A 17694-nucleotide genomic window follows, 5' to 3' on the forward strand; every position below is an offset into this window, starting at 1 on the left:
AGAGACCCTCTCGAGGCTTGAGAGGTGGCAGTTTCTATCTCCTGTTTCTCCCCCTTTCACTCTCTTTTATCCCAGTGATGACCTATCAATTTTCCTCCAATAGGATTCGTCTGCCTTTGTCAACAACATCACATTCAAATCTTATAGGTTCTTGGTAGCGAAGTGCCTGCGTTCAATTGATTGGGCTAATTTAAATAACAACAGGTTGTCTTTGTCCAGACGACTGCTTGACTTTCTGATATAAATGTTTCAGTCTAGGACTCTGTGTGTACTTGGCATTTTAAACCTCCGCGCACTGGAACTAAGCACCAGCTTTTAAAGGGACCTCGCAATGTTTTCCCCCCTCACATTTTTACAATTTTTTACACCTTTATCAACATCACATTCCAACTTCACAAACTCAACTCCGTAACAGGAGTTTGAGGATAAGGGGTAAACCTTTTAGAACTGAGGTGAGGAGAAATTTCTTCACCCAGAGGGTGGTGAATGTGTGGAATTCACTCCCACAAAACATTAGAGTCATCGAGGTTTACAGCATGCAAACAGGCCCTTCGGCCCAACTTGTCCATGCTGCCCTTATTTTTTAAAACCCCTAAGCTAATCCCAATTGCCCGCATTTGGCCCATATCCCTCTATACCCATCTTACCCATGTAACCGTCTAAACGCTTTTTAAGACAAAATTGTACCCGCCTCTACTACTACCTCTGGCAGCTTGTTCCAGACACTCACCACCCTCTATGTGAAAAAATTGCCCCTCTGGACACTTTTGTATCTCTCCCCTCTCACCTTAAACCAATGCCCTCTTGTTTTAGACTCCCCGACCTTTGGGAAAAGATATTGACTATCTAGCTGATCCGTGCCCCTCATTATTTTATAGACCTCTATAAGGTCACCCCTCAGCCTCCTACGCTCCAGAGAGAAAAGTCCCAGTCTATGCAGCCTCTCCTTATAACTTTCGTTGTAAGATTTCAAGAAGGAATTAGATTTCGCTCTTGGGGCGAAAGGGATCGAGGGATATGGGGGGGAAGGGGGGGGATCAGGATATTGAATTTGATGATCAGCCATGATCAAAATGAATGGGGGAGCAGCTGGAAGGGCCGAATGGCCTCCTCCTGCTTCTAGTTTTGATGTTTCTCTGTTTCTCCCGGGTTAATCTCCCCCATCCCCTTATTACAGACCGAGGAACTGTACAGAAAGTCATTGTGCTTCCCAAAGACGACCTAGAGATTGAGGAACTCACCCTGGAGGAGGTCCAGGTATTCCGGGTAAGAATGACTGATTTCTGACTGAATTAACCCCCCCCCCCACCGCAACCCCCCAAACCCACATTCCTCACCAGGGACCCGGGCGTCGCTGGCCAGGCCCAGCATTTATCCCCCCCCCCCACACCACCCCCACCCCCCCCGAGAGGGCGGAGGGTGAGCCGCCATCTTGAACCGGCTCCACGTGTGGTGTAGGTACACTCACGGCGCTGTTAGGGAGGGAGCTCCAGGATTTTGACCCCAGCCACAGTGAAGGAACGGCCGATATATTTCCCAGTCGGGATGGTGAGTGACTCGGAGGGGAAACCTCCAGGTGGGGGTGTTCCCCGGTATCTGCTGCCCTTGTCCTTCTCGATGGGAGAGGTGGTGGGTTTGGAAGGTGCTGCCTAAGGAGCCTTGGTGAGTGGCTGCAGTGGATCTTGTAGACGGTACACACGGCTGTCACTGTGCGTCGGGGGTGGAGGGAGTGAGTGTTTGTGGTTAGCGTGTCGATCGAGCGGGGCTGCTTTGTCCTGGATGGTGTTGAGCTTCTCAAGTGTTGTTGGAGCCGCACTCATCCAGGCGAGTGGAGAGTGTTCCATCACACTCCTGACTTGTGTCCTTGTGGATGGTGGACAGGCTTTGGGGGGAGTCAGGAGGTGAGTTACTCTCCGCAGGATTCCCAGCCTCTGACCTGCTCTGGGAGGGTCCCACACTGGCTGGGTCCCAGTTCAATTTGCGATTGGAGGAAAGTTGGGGGGGTCGGGGGGACAGAATGGCAACACACAAACGGGACGCGAATAGGCAATTTTTTCACAACTCTAACTCTTTATTCTTTATCCTTCACAGCAACCTGCACCTGTCAAAACGATTCACATCTCATCCAAAAGGGTAAGGACAGAGGAACTGAGACAGAGAGAGGGGACTGAGAGACACCAGTCAGTGTACAGATATCTCCCTGAGAGAGAGAGGGGACTGAGAGACACCAGTCAATGTACAGATATCTCCCTGAGAGAGAGAGAGGACTGAGAGACACCAGTCAGTGTACAGATATCTCCCTGAGAGAGAGAGGGGACTGAGAGACACCAGTCAGTGTACAGATATCTCCCTGAGAGAGAGGGGGGATTGAGAGACACCAGTCAGTGTACAGATATCTCCCTGAGAGAGAGAGAGAGGGGGGATTGAGAGACACCAGTCAGTGTACAGATATCTCCCTGAGAGAGAGAGAGGGGACTGAGAGACACCAGTCAGTGTACAGATATCTCCCTGAGAGAGAGAGCGGGGGGACTGAGAGACACCAGTCAGTGTACAGATATCTCCCTGAGAGAGAGAGCGGGGGGACTGAGAGACACCAGTCAGTGTACAGATATCTCCCTGAGAGACAGAGGGGACTGAGAGACACCAGTCAGTGTACAGATACCTCCCTGAGAGAGAGAGAGGGGACTGAGAGACACCAGTCAGTGTGCAGATACCTCCCTGAGAGAGAGAGAGGGGACTGAGAGACACCAGTCAGTGTACAGATATCTCCCTGAGAGAGAGAGGGGACTGAGAGACACCAGTTAGTGTACAGATATCTCCCTGAGAGAGAGAGAGAGGACTGAGAGACACCAGTTAGTGTACAGATATCTCCCTGAGAGAGAGGGGGGACTGAGAGACACCAGTCAGTGTACAGATAACTCTCTGAGAGAGAGAGGCGACTGAGAGACACCAGTCAGTGTACAGATATCTCCCTGAGAGAGAGAGGGGACTGAGAGACACCAGTTAGCGTACAGATATCTCCCTGAGAGAGAGAGAGAGGACTGAGAGACACCAGTTAGTGTACAGATATCTCCCTGAGAGAGAGGGGGGACTGAGAGACACCAGTCAGTGTACAGATATCTCCCTGAGAGAGAGGGGGGACTGAGAGACACCAGTCAGTGTACAGATATCTCCCTGAGAGAGAGGGGGGACTGAGAGACACCAGTCAGTGTACAGATAACTCTCTGAGAGAGAGGGGGGACTGAGAGACACCAGTCAGTGTACAGATATCTCCCTGAGAGAGAGAGAGGACTGAGAGACACCAGTCAGTGTACAGATATCTCCCTGAGAGAGAGAGAGGACTGAGAGACACCAGTCAGTGTACAGATATCTCCCTGAGAGAGAGTGGGGACTGAGAGACACCAGTCAGTGTACAGATATCTCCCCGAGAGAGAGAGAGGGGACTGAGAGATACCAGTCAGTGTACAGATATCTCCCTGAGAGAGAGGGGGGACTGAGAGACACCAGTCAGTGTACAGATATCTCCCTGAGAGAGAGAGAGTGGGAGAGGGGACTGAGAGACACCAGTCAGTGTACAGATATCTCCCTGAGAGAGAGAGGGGACTGAGGGACACCAGTCAGCGTACAGATATCTCCCTGAGAGAGAGAGGGGACTGAGAGACACCAGTCAGTGTACAGATATCTCCCTGAGAGAGAGAGAGGACTGAGAGACACCAGTCAGTGTCCAGATATCTCCCTGAGAGAGAGGGGGGACTGAGAGACACCAGTCAGTGTACAGATATCTCCCTGAGAGAGAGGGGGGACTGAGAGACACCAGTCAGTGTACAGATATCTCCCTGAGAGAGAGGGGGGACTGAGAGACACCAGTCAGTGTACAGATATCTCCCTGAGAGAGAGAGAGGGGACTGAGAGACACCAGTCAGTGTACAGATAACTCTCTGAGAGAGAGAGAGGGGACTGAGAGACACCAGTCAGTGTACAGATATCTCCCTGAGAGAGAGAGAGGGGACTGAGAGACACCAGTCAGTGTACAGATATCTCCCTGAGAGAGAGAGAGGGGACTGAGAGACACCAGTCAGTGTACAGATATCTCCCTGAGAGAGAGAGAGGGGACTGAGAGACACCAGTCAGTGTACAGATATCTCCCTGAGAGAGAGAGAGAGGGGACTGAGAGACACCAGTCAGTGTACAGATATCTCCCTGAGAGAGAGAGAGGGGACTGAGAGACACCAGTCAGTGTACAGATATCTCCCTGAGAGAGAGAGGGGACTGAGAGACACCAGTCAGTGTACAGATATCTCCCTGAGTGAGAGAGAGGGGACTGAGAGACACCAGTCCGTGTACAGATATCTCCCTGAGAGAGAGAGAGGGGTCTGAGAGACACCAGTCAGTGTACCGATATCTCCCTGAGAGAGGGGACTGAGAGACACCAGTCAGTGTACTGATATCTCCCTGAGAGAGAGAGGGGACTGAGAGACACCAGTCAGTGTACAGATATCTCCCTGAGAGAGAGAGGGGACTGAGAGACACCAGTCAGTGTACAGATATCACCCTGAGAGAGTGAGAGAGAGAGAGGGGACTGAGAGACACCAGTCAGTGTACAGATATCTCCCTGAGAGAGAGAGAGAGAGAGAGGGGGGACTGAGAGACACCAGTCAGTGTACAGATATCTCCCTGAGAGAGAGAGAGAGGGGACTGAGAGACACCAGTTAGTGTACTGATATCTCCCTGAGAGAGAGAGGGGACTGAGAGACACCAGTCAGTGTACAGATATCTCCCTGAGAGAGAGGACTGAGAGACACCAGTCAGTGTACAGATATCACCCTGAGAGAGTGAGAGAGAGAGAGGGGACTGAGAGACACCAGTCAGTGTACAGATATCTCCCTGAGAGAGAGAGAGAGGGGGGACTGAGAGACACCAGTCAGTGTACAGATATCTCCCTGAGAGAGAGAGAGAGGGGACTGAGAGACACCAGTCAGTGTACAGATATCTCCCTGAGAGAGAGAGAGAGAGGGGACTGAGAGACACCAGCCAGTGTACCGATATCTCCCCGAGAGAGAGAGGGGACTGAGAGACACCAGTCAGTGTACAGATATCTCCCTGAGAGAGAGAGAGAGGACTGAGAGACACCAGTCAGTGTACCGATATCTCCCCGAGAGAGAGAGGGGACTGAGAGACACCAGTCAGTGTACAGATATCACCCTGAGAGAGTGAGAGAGAGAGAGAGGACTGAGAGACACCAGTCAGTGTACAGATATCTCCCTGAGAGAGAGAGGGGACTGAGACACACCAGTCAGTGTACAGATATCTCCCTGAGAGAGAGAGGGGACTGAGAGACACCAGTCAGTGTACAGATATCTCCCTGAGAGAGTGAGAGAGGGGGGACTGAGAGACACCAGTCAGTGTCCAGACATCTCCCTGAGAGAGTGAGAGGGGACTGAGAGACACCAGTCAGTGTACAGATATCTCCCTGAGAGAGAGGGGACTGAGAGACACCAGTCCGTGTACAGATATCTCCCTGAGAGAGAGAGAGAGGACTGAGAGACACCAGTCAGTGTACCGATATCTCCCCGAGAGAGAGAGGGGACTGAGAGACACCAGTCAGTGTACAGATATCACCCTGAGAGAGTGAGAGAGAGAGAGAGGACTGAGAGACACCAGTCAGTGTACAGATATCTCCCTGAGAGAGAGAGGGGACTGAGACACACCAGTCAGTGTACAGATATCTCCCTGAGAGAGAGAGGGGACTGAGAGACACCAGTCAGTGTACAGATATCTCCCTGAGAGAGTGAGAGAGGGGGGACTGAGAGACACCAGTCAGTGTCCAGACATCTCCCTGAGAGAGTGAGAGGGGACTGAGAGACACCAGTCAGTGTACAGATATCTCCCTGAGAGAAAGGGGACTGAGAGACACCAGTCAGTGTCCAGACATCTCCCTGAGAGAGAGGGGACTGAGAGACACCAGTCAGTGTACAGATATCTCCCTGACAGAGAGAGAGAGGGGACTGAGAGACACCAGTCAGTGTACAGATATCTCCCTGAGAGAGTGAGAGAGGGGGGACTGAGAGACACCAGTCAGTGTCCAGACATCTCCCTGAGAGAGTGAGAGGGGACTGAGAGACACCAGTCAGTGTACAGATATCTCCCTGAGAGAGAGGGGACTGAGAGACACCAGTCAGTGTACAGATATCTCCCTGAGAGAGAGGGGACTGAGAGACACCAGTCAGTGTACAGATATCTCCCTGAGAGTGAGAGGGGACTGAGAGACACCAGTCAGTGTACAGATATCTCCCTGAGAGAGAGGGGACTGAGAGACACCAGTCAGTGTACAGATATCTCCCTGAGAGTGAGAGGGGACTGAGAGACACCAGTCAGTGTACAGATATCTCCCTGACAGAGAGAGACAGCGGACTGAGAGACACCAGTCCGTGTACAGATATCTCCCTGAGAGAGAGGGGACTGAGAGACACCTATCAGACCCCAGCCAATGTGCTAGTTTTTGCAGGGGTGGGCTATATTCTGCACGTTAAATCCTAAATCCACGCTTATCTCCTAATGCAAATCTCTACCCAGAAGCTGGCAGTAATGGGTGTGTCTGATTCCTGCAGCAACAGCTCTACGTGTCCTCAGAGGTCGGAGTCACTCAGTTGACGCTTCACCGGTGTGCGAGGTACGGCCTGGGGTGTGCCGATTGTTGCCTGGCCCGTGACCCTTACTGTGCCTGGGACGGCCAGTCCTGTTCCCGCTACACCCCCACATTGAAACGGTAGGTGCTGCGTGCGGGAGGGGCAGGGGGGGAGGGAGGGGGAGTGGGGGTGGGTCACGGGTACTGGTTGGCGGGCCGATGGCTGCCCGCTTTATTGCGGGTTCTCCTGTTCCGACGCAGCGTGTGGTTAACTGCAACTGGAGATGAATCCCAAAAAGGGAAACACAGAAACTAGAAGCAGGAGGAGGCCATTCGGCCCTTCCAGCTGCTCCCGCATTCATTCTGATCACGGCTGATCATCAAATTCAATATCCTGATCGCCCCCTTCCCTCCATATCCCTCGATCCCTTTCGCCCCAAGAGCGATATCTAATTTCTTCCTGAAATCTCACAACGTTTTGGCCTCAACTACATTCTGTGGGAGTGAATTCCACACATTCACCACCCTCTGGGTGAAGAAATTTCTCCTCACCTCAGTTCTAAAAGGTTTACCCCTTATCCTCAAACTCTGACCCCTAGTTCTGGACTCCCCCCACCATCGGGAACATTCTTTCTGAATCTACCCTGTCGAACCCTGTTAGAATTTTATAAGTTTCTATGAGATCCCCTCTCACTCTTCTAAACTCCAGTGAATATAATCCTAACCCACTTAGTCTCTCCTCATATGACAGACCTGCCATCCCAGGATTCAGCCTGGTAAACCTTCGCTGTGCTCCCTCTATAGCAAGGACATCCTTCCTCAGATAAGGAGACCAAAACTGCACACAATACTCCAGGTGTGGCCTCACCAACGCCCTGTACAATTGCAGCAAAACATCCCTATCCCGATACTCAAATCCTCTCGCTATGAAGACCAACATACCATTCACCTTCTTTACTGCCTGCTGTACCTGCGCGCTTACTCTCAGCGACTGATGCACGAGGACTCCAAGGTCTCGCTGAGTATCCGCCCTCTCTCAATTTACACCCATTCCAGTAATAATCTGTCTTCCTATTATTGCTGCCAGAGTGGATAACCTCACATTTATCCACATTATGCTGCAGCTGCCATGCAGATACCCACACACTCAGCCTGTCCAAATCACACTGAAGCATCTCTGCATCCTCCTCACAGCTCACCCTCCCACCCAACTTTGTATCATCTGCAAATTTGGAGATAATACATTCAGTTCCCTCTTCTAGATCATCGATACGTGATGTGAGCTGTTGGGGTCCGAGCACAGATCCCTGCAGAACCCCACTCTATTCATTCGATTGTCTGGGAAGCTTATACTTTCTCAAGCCCACGCTAATAAGAAAGTTCCTTGGCTTCTCTCAATAACTGTATTGTTTTCAAGAAATGTGGTTCTTCTTACTTAGCTATATCCCATCATGCTTAGAGCAGTGTGTAATTGGTCAAGATGTATGCTTTCAATACAGAATATAACATGTTTTCAAAAATACATGTTTAAATTCTCCAACAGTGGTTATATGTGTTTCTATGCAAACAGTATCTTCGTAAATCCCAGTACTTGGTACTTTTACGAGACTATATTCATTCTAAATTAATCTATTCTGATCTGTAAGTCTTTTTAGTCCCAGGTTAACCTAAAGCCCACAGTTAGAGTTAATCTTGCATGACATTTCCCCCAAAAGATTCTTGCATGGTTAGACTCAGAAATATACACCGCTTTAGGCAACAGCCCTTAAAGATATTTAATCTACAAAATGCTAGTAACACGACACAACCTGTTGTTGCTGTAGGGGAGGTATTTCCCCAGGCTTAAAACAAAACCCAACTTCCTGAAACAACCAGAAACTTCTCTGTGACGCCCAAAGGCTTCACTTCTTCACCATGCTGGTCTTGTCACAGAGGATTCTCTTTGGGAGATCTGACATTGCCACCCCAAGCAGAGCTGCCAACCTCTCTTTAATCTTTTCCTCTTTCAGTTGAGACCTTTTCGAGGTTGTAAACTCCTTTTAACTTCGCTTTAAAATTAAACAAAAAAAAATCCAAATCCCCGAATGCAAATTCCGACCCATGTTGTGTTTCATAGAAACCCTACAGTGCAGAAGGAGGCTATTCGGCCCATCGAGTCTGCACCGACCACAATCCCACCCAGGCCCTACCCCCACATATTTTTACCCACTAATCCCTCTAACCTACGCATCCCAGGACTCTAAGGGGCAATTTTTAACCTGGCCAATCAACCTAACCCGCACATCTTTGGACTGTGGGAGGAAACCGGAGCACCCGGAGGAAACCCACGCAGACACGAGGAGAATGTGCAAACTCCACACAGACAGTGACCCGAGCCGGGAATCGAACCCGGGACCCTGGAGCTGTGAAGCAGCAGTGCTAACCGCTGTGCTACCGTGCCGACCCTGTTTCCCTGTAGAATATTAAACCTGGACCTGCTCACTTCAAATGCCCTCCAAATTCACACACACACACTTACACACACACCGTGACTCCACAAAAGCAAACATAGTCTTGTCTGTATCACAGGCGCAGTCGGAGACAGGATGTGCGACACGGTGATCCCATGAGGCAGTGCAGAGGATACAACATGAAAGGTGCGGAGAGCAGTAGCAGCTGGGGCAGGAGTTTCGGTGAAAAGTGGGAGGTTTCAGCGGAGGGAGGGTGAGGGTCTTGCGGAGTTTCCTCTGGGACTAAGTGTTACAAACATTCCTCCCACCCCGCCCCCCCCCAACCCCCGCCCCCCCCCCCCTCCCCCCCCCCCGCATGAAAAGATGTCCACTCATCTTAATCTAAATGCCCGACCCATGTTCTGAACCTGTGACCCAGCTACCAGTCCACATTTCACATTCCCCAGCCACGGGGAAATGACCCACATTCTCCCCCACTCCCCCCATGGGAGCGAGTCCCATATTCTAGCCCCCCCCCCCCCCGCCCCGTGGGAGCGAGTCCCACATTCTCCCCCACTCCCCTTGGGAGCGAGTCCCACATTCTCCCCCACTCCCCATGGGAGCGAGTCCCACATTCTCCCCCACTCCCCGTGGGAGTGAGTCCCACATTCTCCCCCACTCCCCGTGGGAGTGAGTCCCACATTCTCCCCCACTCCCCGTGGGAGTGAGTCCCACATTCTCCCCCGTGGGAGCGAGTCCCACATTCTCCCCCACTCCCCGTGGGAGCGAGTCCCACATTCTCCCCCACTCCCCGTGGGAGTGAGTCCCACATTCTCCCCCACTCCCAGTGGGAGCGAGTCCCACATTCTCCCCCACTCCCCCGTGGGAGCGAGTCCCACATTCTCCCCCACTCCCCGTGGGAGCGAGTCCCACATTCTCCCCCACTCCCCGTGGGAGCGAGTCCCACATTCTCCCCCACTCCCCGTGGGAGCGAGTCCCACATTCTCCCCCACTCCCCGTGGGAGCGAGTCCCACATTCTCCCCCACTCCCTGTGGGAGCGAGTCCCACATTCTCCCCCATTCTCCCTTGGTCTAACTGAGGGATATGGAGACTGGAACAGTGCACATTGCTCCCAGTGTGGGTCTAACCGAGGGATATGGAGATGGGAACTGTGCACAGTGCTCCATGTCTGGGTCTAACTGAGGGATATGGAGACTGGAACTGTGCACAGTGCTCCAGGTGTGGGTCTAACTGAGGGATATGGAGACTGGAACTGTGCACAGTGCTCCCAGTGTGGGTCTAACCGAGGTATTTTTCCGTGCAGTGAGCCGGATGGTTTCGGACACGGTTCAGTTTGGTGTCGAGGGCAGCAGCACCTTCCTGGAATGTCGGCCACGTTCACCCAGAGCGACCACGAAATGGCTGGTTCAGCAAGATCGCGCATCCCGCAGAAAACTGGTAAGAGTCATTGCTGAGGGAGCGCCGCACTGTGGGAGGGTCAGTGCTGAGGGAGCGCCGCACTGTGGGAGGGTCAGTGCTGAGGGAGCGCCGCACTGTGGGAGGGTCAGTGCTGAGGGAGCGCCGCACTGTGGGAGGGTCAGTGCTGAGGGAGCGCCGCACTGTGGGAGGGTCAGTGCTGAGGGAGTGCCGCACTGTGGGAGGGTCATTGCTGAGGGAGCGCCGCACTGTGGGAGGGTCAGTGCTGAGGGTGCGCCGCACTGTGGGAGGGTCAGTGCTGAGGGAGCGCCGCACTGTGGGAGGGTCAGTGCTGAGGGAGCGCCGCACTGTGGGAGGGTCAGTGCTGAGGGAGTGCCGCACTGTGGGAGGGTCAGTGCTGAGGGAGTGCCGCACTGTGGGAGGGTCAGTGCTGAGGGAGCGCCGCACTGTGGGAGGGTCAGTGCTGAGGCAGTGCCGCACTGTGGGAGGGTCATTGCTGAGGGAGCGCCGCACTGTGGGAGGGTCAGTGCTGAGGGTGCGCCGCACTGTGGGAGGGTCAGTGCTGAGGGAGCGCCGCACTGTCGGAGGGTCAGTGCAGAGGGAGGCCCGCACTGTGGGAGGGTCAGCGCTGAGGGAGCGCTGCACTGTGGGAGGGTCAGTGCTGAGGGAGCACCGCACTGTGGGAGGGTCAGTGCTGAGGGAGTGCCGCACTGTGGGAGGGTCAGTGCTGAGGGAGTGCCGCACTGTGGGAGGGTCAGTGCTGAGGGAGTGCCGCACTGTGGGAGGGTCATTGCTGAGGGAGCGCCGCACTATGGGAGGGTCAGTGCTGAGGGTGCGCCGCACTGTGGGAGGGTCAGTGCTGAGGGAGCGCCGCACGGTGGGAGGGTCAGTGCTGAGGGAGCGCCGCACTGTGGGAGGGTCAGTGCTGAGGGAGCGCCGCACTGTGGGAGGGTCAGTGCTGAGGGAGTGCCGCACTGTGGGAGGGTCAGTGCTGAGGGAGCGCCGCACTGTGGGAGGGTCAGTGCTGAGGGAGCGTCGCACTGTGGGAGGGTCAGTGCTGAGGGAGCGCCGCACTGTGGGAGGGTCAGTGCTGAGGGAGCGCCGCACTGTGGGAGGGTCAGTGCTAAGGGAGCACCGCACTGTGGGAGGGTCAGTGCTGAGGGAGCGCTGCACTGTGGGAGGGTCAGTGCTGAGGGAGTGCCGCACTGTGGGAGGGTCATTGCTGAGGGAGCGCCGCACTGTGGGAGGGTCAGTGCTGAGGGAGCGCCGCACTGTGGGAGGGTCAGTGCTGAGGGTGCGCCGCACTGTGGGAGGGTCAGTGCTGAGGGAGCGCCGCATGGTGGGAGGGTCAGTGCTGAGGGAGCGCCACAATGTGGGAGGGTCAGTGCTGAGGGAGTGCCGCACTGTGGGAGGGTCAGTGCTGAGGGAGCGCCGCACTGTGGGGGGTCAGTGCTGAGGGAGCGCCGCACTGTGGGAGGGTCAGTGCTGAGGGAGCGCCGCACTGTGGGAGGGTCAGTGCTCAGGGTGCGCCGCACTGTGGGAGGGTCAGTGCTGAGGGAGCGCCGCACGGTGGGAGGGTCAGTGCTGAGGGAGCGCCGCACTGTGGGAGGGTCAGTGCTGAGGGAGCACCGCAGTGTGGGAGGGTCAGTGCTGAGGGAGCGCCGCACTGTGGGAGGGTCAGTGCTGAGGGAGTGCCGCACTGTGGGAGGGTCGGTGCTGAGGGAGCGCTGCACTGTGGGAGGGTCAGTGCTGAGGGAGTGCCGCACTGTGGGAGGGTCATTGCTGAGGGAGCGCCGCACTGTGGGAGGGTCAGTGCTGAGGGTGCGCCGCACTGTGGGAGGGTCAGTGCCGAGGGAGCGCCGCACTGTGGGAGGGTCAGTGCTGAGGGAGCGCCACAATGTGGGAGGGTCAGTGCTGAGGGAGCGCTGCACTGTGGGAGGATCAGTGCTGAGGGAGCGCCGCACTGTGGGAGGGTCAGTGCTGAGGGAGCGCCGCACTGTGGGAGGGTCAGTGCTGAGAGAGCGCTGCACTGTGGGAGGGTCAGTGCTGAGGGAGCGCCGCACTGTGGGAGGGTCAGTGCTGAGGGAGCGCCGCACTGTGGGAGGGTCAGTGCTGAGGGAGCGTCGCACTGTGGGAGGGTCAGTGCTGAGGGAGCGCCGCACTGTGGGAGGGTCAGTGCTGAGGGAGCGCCGCACTGTGGGAGGGTCAGTGCTGAGGGAGCGCCGCACTGTGGGAGGGTCAGTGCTGAGTTCATAAGTTTATAGGAGCAGAATTAGGCCATTCGGCCCATCGAGTCTGCTGCACCATTCGATCATGGCTGATATGTTCCTCATCCCCATTTTCCTGCCTTCTCCCCGGAACCCTTCAACCCCATTCCCAATTAAAAATCGGTCTAACTCCTTCCCTCAATGTACTCCCTGTCCCAGCATTCACTGCACTCTGGGACAGCGAATTCCACAGATTCACAGCCCTTTGGGGGAAGTAGTTTCTCCCCAACTCTGTTTTAAATTTGCTGCCCCTTATCCTGAGACTATGACCTCTCGTTCTAGAATGCCCCACAAGAGGAAGCATCCGCTCCACGTCTACTTTATCCACACCTTTGATCATCTTGTAAACCTCAATTTGATCTCCCCTCATTCTTCTCAATTCCAGAGAGTTTCGGCCTAAACTGTTCAATCTCTCTCCACACGGCAAACCCCTCATCTCTGGAATCAATCCAGTGAAACCTCCTCTGAGCTGCCTCCAATCCCACTGCATCTCTCCTCAAATACAGGGACCAGAACTGTGCACAATACTCCAGGTGCGACCTCACCAATGCCTTGTGTATTTGCAACAATACTTCCTCACCTTTATATTCTGTTCCTTTAGCTATCAATGCCATCATTCCATTTGCTTTCGTTATTATCTGTTGTCCCTGCATGATAGCTTTCCGTGACTCATGAACGAGGACACCCAGATCCCTCTGCCCAGAAGCTCCCCGAAGTCTCCCCCCATTTAGATAATAAGTCACCTTCCCATTTTTCCGGCCAAAATGCACAACCTCTCACTTATCCACGTTAAACTCCATCTGCCACCTTCTGGCCCACTCTCCGAACCTGTCTCTCTATCCATTTGTAGGGTTCTTATTTCCTCTTTGCAACTTCCTGTTCCACCTATTTTTGTGTCACCTGCAAAGGGAAGGAGTGGCGGGTGTTTGCACAGCGTAGTTTCTGGGATCTTGCTGTGCGGACATTGGCTCCCCCCCTTCCCTGCCTAACAGTAGGGGACACTCTTGTCGAGGGGACCTTCCCTCGGGCTGCCCCGTGGCAGCGAAAGGTGTTGCGGCAATGCAGCCCTCAGGTGGGTTTTGCGGCCACTATGCCGGTTCGGAGGCCTCTTTCGATGCAGCGAGCCGTTAATGGTGTTTTTTTTCCCCGATTTGCCCCCCCCCCCCCAGCTGCGGCGGGACAAGAGGTTCCTGAAGACAGCGGAGGGGCTGCTGCTGCGCTCATTGGCGATCCGGGACTCCGCCATCTACCACTGCGTCAGCACCGAGAACAGCTTCAGCCACACGGCTGGCAGGGTGGACCTGCGCGTACTGGGCCGGGCGGCTGTCATTGGGGCTGCATCTTCCTCCTCCTCTTCCTCCGGCCCCCAGCGCCGGCCCGATGACCCCGGGGACCCCGGCCCTCCTCGCCGGAAACCCCAACTGGGGGCCATCAGCCAGTACTGCCAGGATTACTGGCTGGAGAGCGGGCGCACCGTCCGACCGAAGAGGACCACGCAGGAGCTGGCAGCGGCCACCAGGGGGGGCGGTAACACCACCGGCGCCTGACAGGGGCAGCTGGGGCATCACCCCGCCTTATTTATACATTCAGTGCCCATTGGAGGTGGGGTGGGTGGGGGAGGGGGAGGGGGCTAGTTAGCTGATCCTGATGCCCGTTCCCAAACCCCGGCTCCGTTTCCTCCCCCTCCCACACTCCCCGCCAACCCCCGGGGAGGATTAATGTCACAATGGATATTCGACTGCAGCGGGCATCGCGGGGGTTTATCTAAAACGCCCCCGGGGGAGGGGCAGGGGGAAAAGGTAGTTGAGAATCTCGCTCCCGTAAACTTTTGGATAAATCCCCTCTCCCAGGGAGAGAGACTGGCCAACATCCCCCCCCAACTCCCCCCCCCCCCCCCCCCCCCCCGCCCTTGCCACCACCACCTCGACAACAATCACATTGATATAGCACCCGGGACTTCCCCAAGCTGCATCACAGCAACCGGGGCTGACTGAGAGAGAGAGAGAAAAGGGGGGCGGGGAGAGAGGGGAGGGGGGGAGGGAGAGAGAGAGGGGAGGGAGAGAGAGGGGCGTAGGGAGAGAGAGGGGGGGAGAGAGAGAGAGGGGAGGGAGAGAGGGGGGGGAGGGGAGGGAGAGAGGGGGGGAGGGGAGGGAGAGGGGGGGGTGGAGAGGGGGGGAGAGAGAGAGGGGGGAGAGGGGGGAGGAAGAGAGAGGGGGGGAGGAGAGAGGGGGGGAGGGAGGGAGAGAGGGGGGGAGGGAGAGAGAGGGGGGACGAGGGGAGGGAGGGGGGGTGGAGAAGGGGGGAGAGAGAGAGAGGGGGGAGGGAGAGAGAGGGGGGAGGGAGAGAGGGGGGAGGGAGAGAGAGGGGGGAGGGAGAGAGAGGGGGGAGGGAGAGAGAGGGGGGAGAGAGAGAGGGGGGGAGAGAGAGAGGGGGGGAGAGAGAGAGGGGGGGAGAGAGAGAGGGGGAGAGAGAGAGAGGGGGGGAGAGGGGAGGGAGAGAGAGGGGAGAGGGAGAGAGAGGGGGACAGAGAGAGAGGAGGGAGAGAGGGGGGAGAGAGGGGGGAGAGAGGGGGGAGAGAGGAATGGGAAAGGGGGGAGGTGGACAGAGACAGAGAGAGGGACAGAGACAGAGAGAGGGAGAGAGACAGGGAGGGGGAGAGAGACAGGGAGGGGGAGAGAGACAGGGAGAGGGGGAGAGACAGAGAGGGGGAGAGAGACAGGGAGGGAGACAGGGAGGGGGAGAGAGACAGGGAGGGGGAGAGAGACAGGGTGGGGGAGAGAGACAGAGGGGGGGAGAGAGACAGGGAGGGGGAGGGAGACAGGGAGGGGGAGAGAGACAGGGAGGGGGAGAGAGACAGGGAGGGGGAGAGAGACAGGGAGGGGGAGAGAGACAGAGGGGGGTGACGAGAGGTGAAATTGCTGGGCCTCTGACGGAAATCTTTGTCGCTTCTTTGGACACAGGTGAGGTCCCTGAGGATTGGAGGATAGCGAATGTGGTCCCGTTGTTTAAGAAGGGTAGCAGGGATAACCCAGGAAATTATAGGCCGGTGAGCTTGACGTCCGTGGTAGGGAAGTTGTTGGAGAGGATTCTTAGAGACAGGATGTATGTGCATTTAGAACGGAACAATCTCATTAGTGACAGACAGCATGGTTTTGTAAGAGGGAGGTCGTGCCTTACAAATTTGGTGGAGTTTTTTGAGGAAGTGACAAAAACGGTTGATGAAGGAAGGGCCGTGGATGTCGTCTATATGGATTTCAGTAAGGCATTTGACAAAGCCCCACATGGCAGGTTGGTTAAGAAGGTTAAGGCTCATGGGATACAAGGAGAAGTGGCTGGATGGGTGGAGAACTGGCTTGGCCATAGGAGACAGAGGGTAGTGGTCGAAGGGTCTTTTTCCGGCTGGAGGTCTGTGACCAGTGGTGTTCCGCAGGGCTCTGTACTGGGACCTCTGCTATTTGTGATATATATAAATGATTTGGAAGAAGGTGTAACTGGTGTAATCAGCAAGTTTGCGGATGACACGAAGATGGCTGGAATTGCGGATAGCGAAGAGCATTGTCGGGCAATACAGCAGGATATAGATAGGCTGGAAAATTGGGCGGAGAGGTGGCAGAGGGAATTTAATCCGGATAAATGCGAAGTGATGCATTTTGGAAGAAATAATGTAGGGAGGTGTTATACAATAAATGACAGAGTCATCAGGAGTATAGAAACACAGAGGGACCTAGGTGTGCTAGTCCACAAATCCTTGAAGGTGGCAACACAGGTGGAGAAGGTGGTGAAGAAGGCATATGGTATGCTTGCCTTTATAGGACGGGGTATAGAGTATAAAAGCTGGAGTCTGATGATGCAGCTGTATAGAACGCTGGTTAGGCCACATTTGGAGTACTGCGTCCAGTTCTGGTCACCGCACTACCAGAAGGACGTGGAGGCATTGGAGAGAGTGCAGAGAAGGTTTACCAGGATGTTGCCTGGTATGGAGGGTCTTAGCTATGAGGAGAGATTGGGTAGACTGGGGTTGTTCTCCTTGGAAAGACGGAGAATGAGGGGAGATCTAATAGAGGTGTACAAGATTATGAAGGGTATAGATAGGGTGAACAGTGGGAAGCTTTTTCCCAGGTCGGAGGTGACGATCACGAGGGGTCACGGGCTCAAGCTGAGAGGGGCGAAGTATAACTCAGACATCAGAGGGACGTTTTTTACACAGAGGGTGGTGGGGGCCTGGAATGCGCTGCCAAGTAGGGTGGTGGAGGCAGGCACGCTGACATCGTTTAAGACTTACCTGGATAGTCACATGAGCAGCCTGGGAATGGAGGGATACAAACGATTGGTCTAGTTGGACCAAGGAGCGGCACAGGCTTGGAGGGCCGAAGGGCCTGTTTCCTGTGCTGTACTGTTCTTTGTTCTTTGTTCTTTGAGACAGAGAGAGGTGGGCTTTGTCTTCCCAGTAAAGGTGTTCTGGGCCTCTCGCTGTGCGGACTGGACTCGGAGACAAACCCTGGGGACCGGAACAGGAGACACTGGGAATTCACCACGGATCCAAAATGCACCACAGGCCGGGATCCAACAGGAACATAAAGAGTCAGCGCACCTTCGGAGTCGGGAATGCAGAGTGATTTACCCGGAGGAAGGGGGGGAGGGGAGCATCTCTATCGACAGGAGGAGAATGTGGGGTGAAGGAGGAGATGGCGGGTCGCTTTGGATCAGTGAGTTGGTCATGGTACGGAGCAAAGAATCTGGACGGAAATGGGGCTAATGGGAGGGCCAGCAGCAAATCGATGGTCTGAATGGCCAGATTTGGAGCCTAGAGGACTTGGTTACCAATTCAGTTGGGTTATCGATCAAACCATTAACTGTGAGAGGGTCAGTGCTGAGGGAGCGCCGCACTGTGGGAGGGTCAGTGCTGAGGGAGCGCCGCACTGTGGGAGGGTCAGT

At 55.2% G+C, this 17694-nt stretch overlaps 1 protein-coding gene across 1 annotated transcript in view; it reads left to right on the forward strand.

Moving 5' to 3' along the window:
* Nucleotides 1-14593, forward strand: part of LOC144489255 (semaphorin-3F-like) — a 41013-nt gene extending 26420 nt beyond the window's left edge. Inside the window, exons 11-16 of the mRNA XM_078207123.1 lie at nucleotides 1178-1266; nucleotides 2092-2133; nucleotides 6609-6766; nucleotides 9194-9261; nucleotides 10380-10513; nucleotides 13929-14593. Coding sequence (XP_078063249.1) covers nucleotides 1178-1266; nucleotides 2092-2133; nucleotides 6609-6766; nucleotides 9194-9261; nucleotides 10380-10513; nucleotides 13929-14306 — 869 coding nt within the window. The 3' untranslated portion in view covers nucleotides 14307-14593. The remainder of the gene's footprint in view (nucleotides 1-1177; nucleotides 1267-2091; nucleotides 2134-6608; nucleotides 6767-9193; nucleotides 9262-10379; nucleotides 10514-13928) is intronic.
* The last annotated feature ends 3101 nt before the right edge of the window (nucleotides 14594-17694 follow it).

Source organism: Mustelus asterias, unplaced genomic scaffold, assembly GCF_964213995.1.
Source record: "Mustelus asterias unplaced genomic scaffold, sMusAst1.hap1.1 HAP1_SCAFFOLD_2064, whole genome shotgun sequence".
NCBI classification, from domain to species: domain Eukaryota; kingdom Metazoa; phylum Chordata; class Chondrichthyes; order Carcharhiniformes; family Triakidae; genus Mustelus; species Mustelus asterias.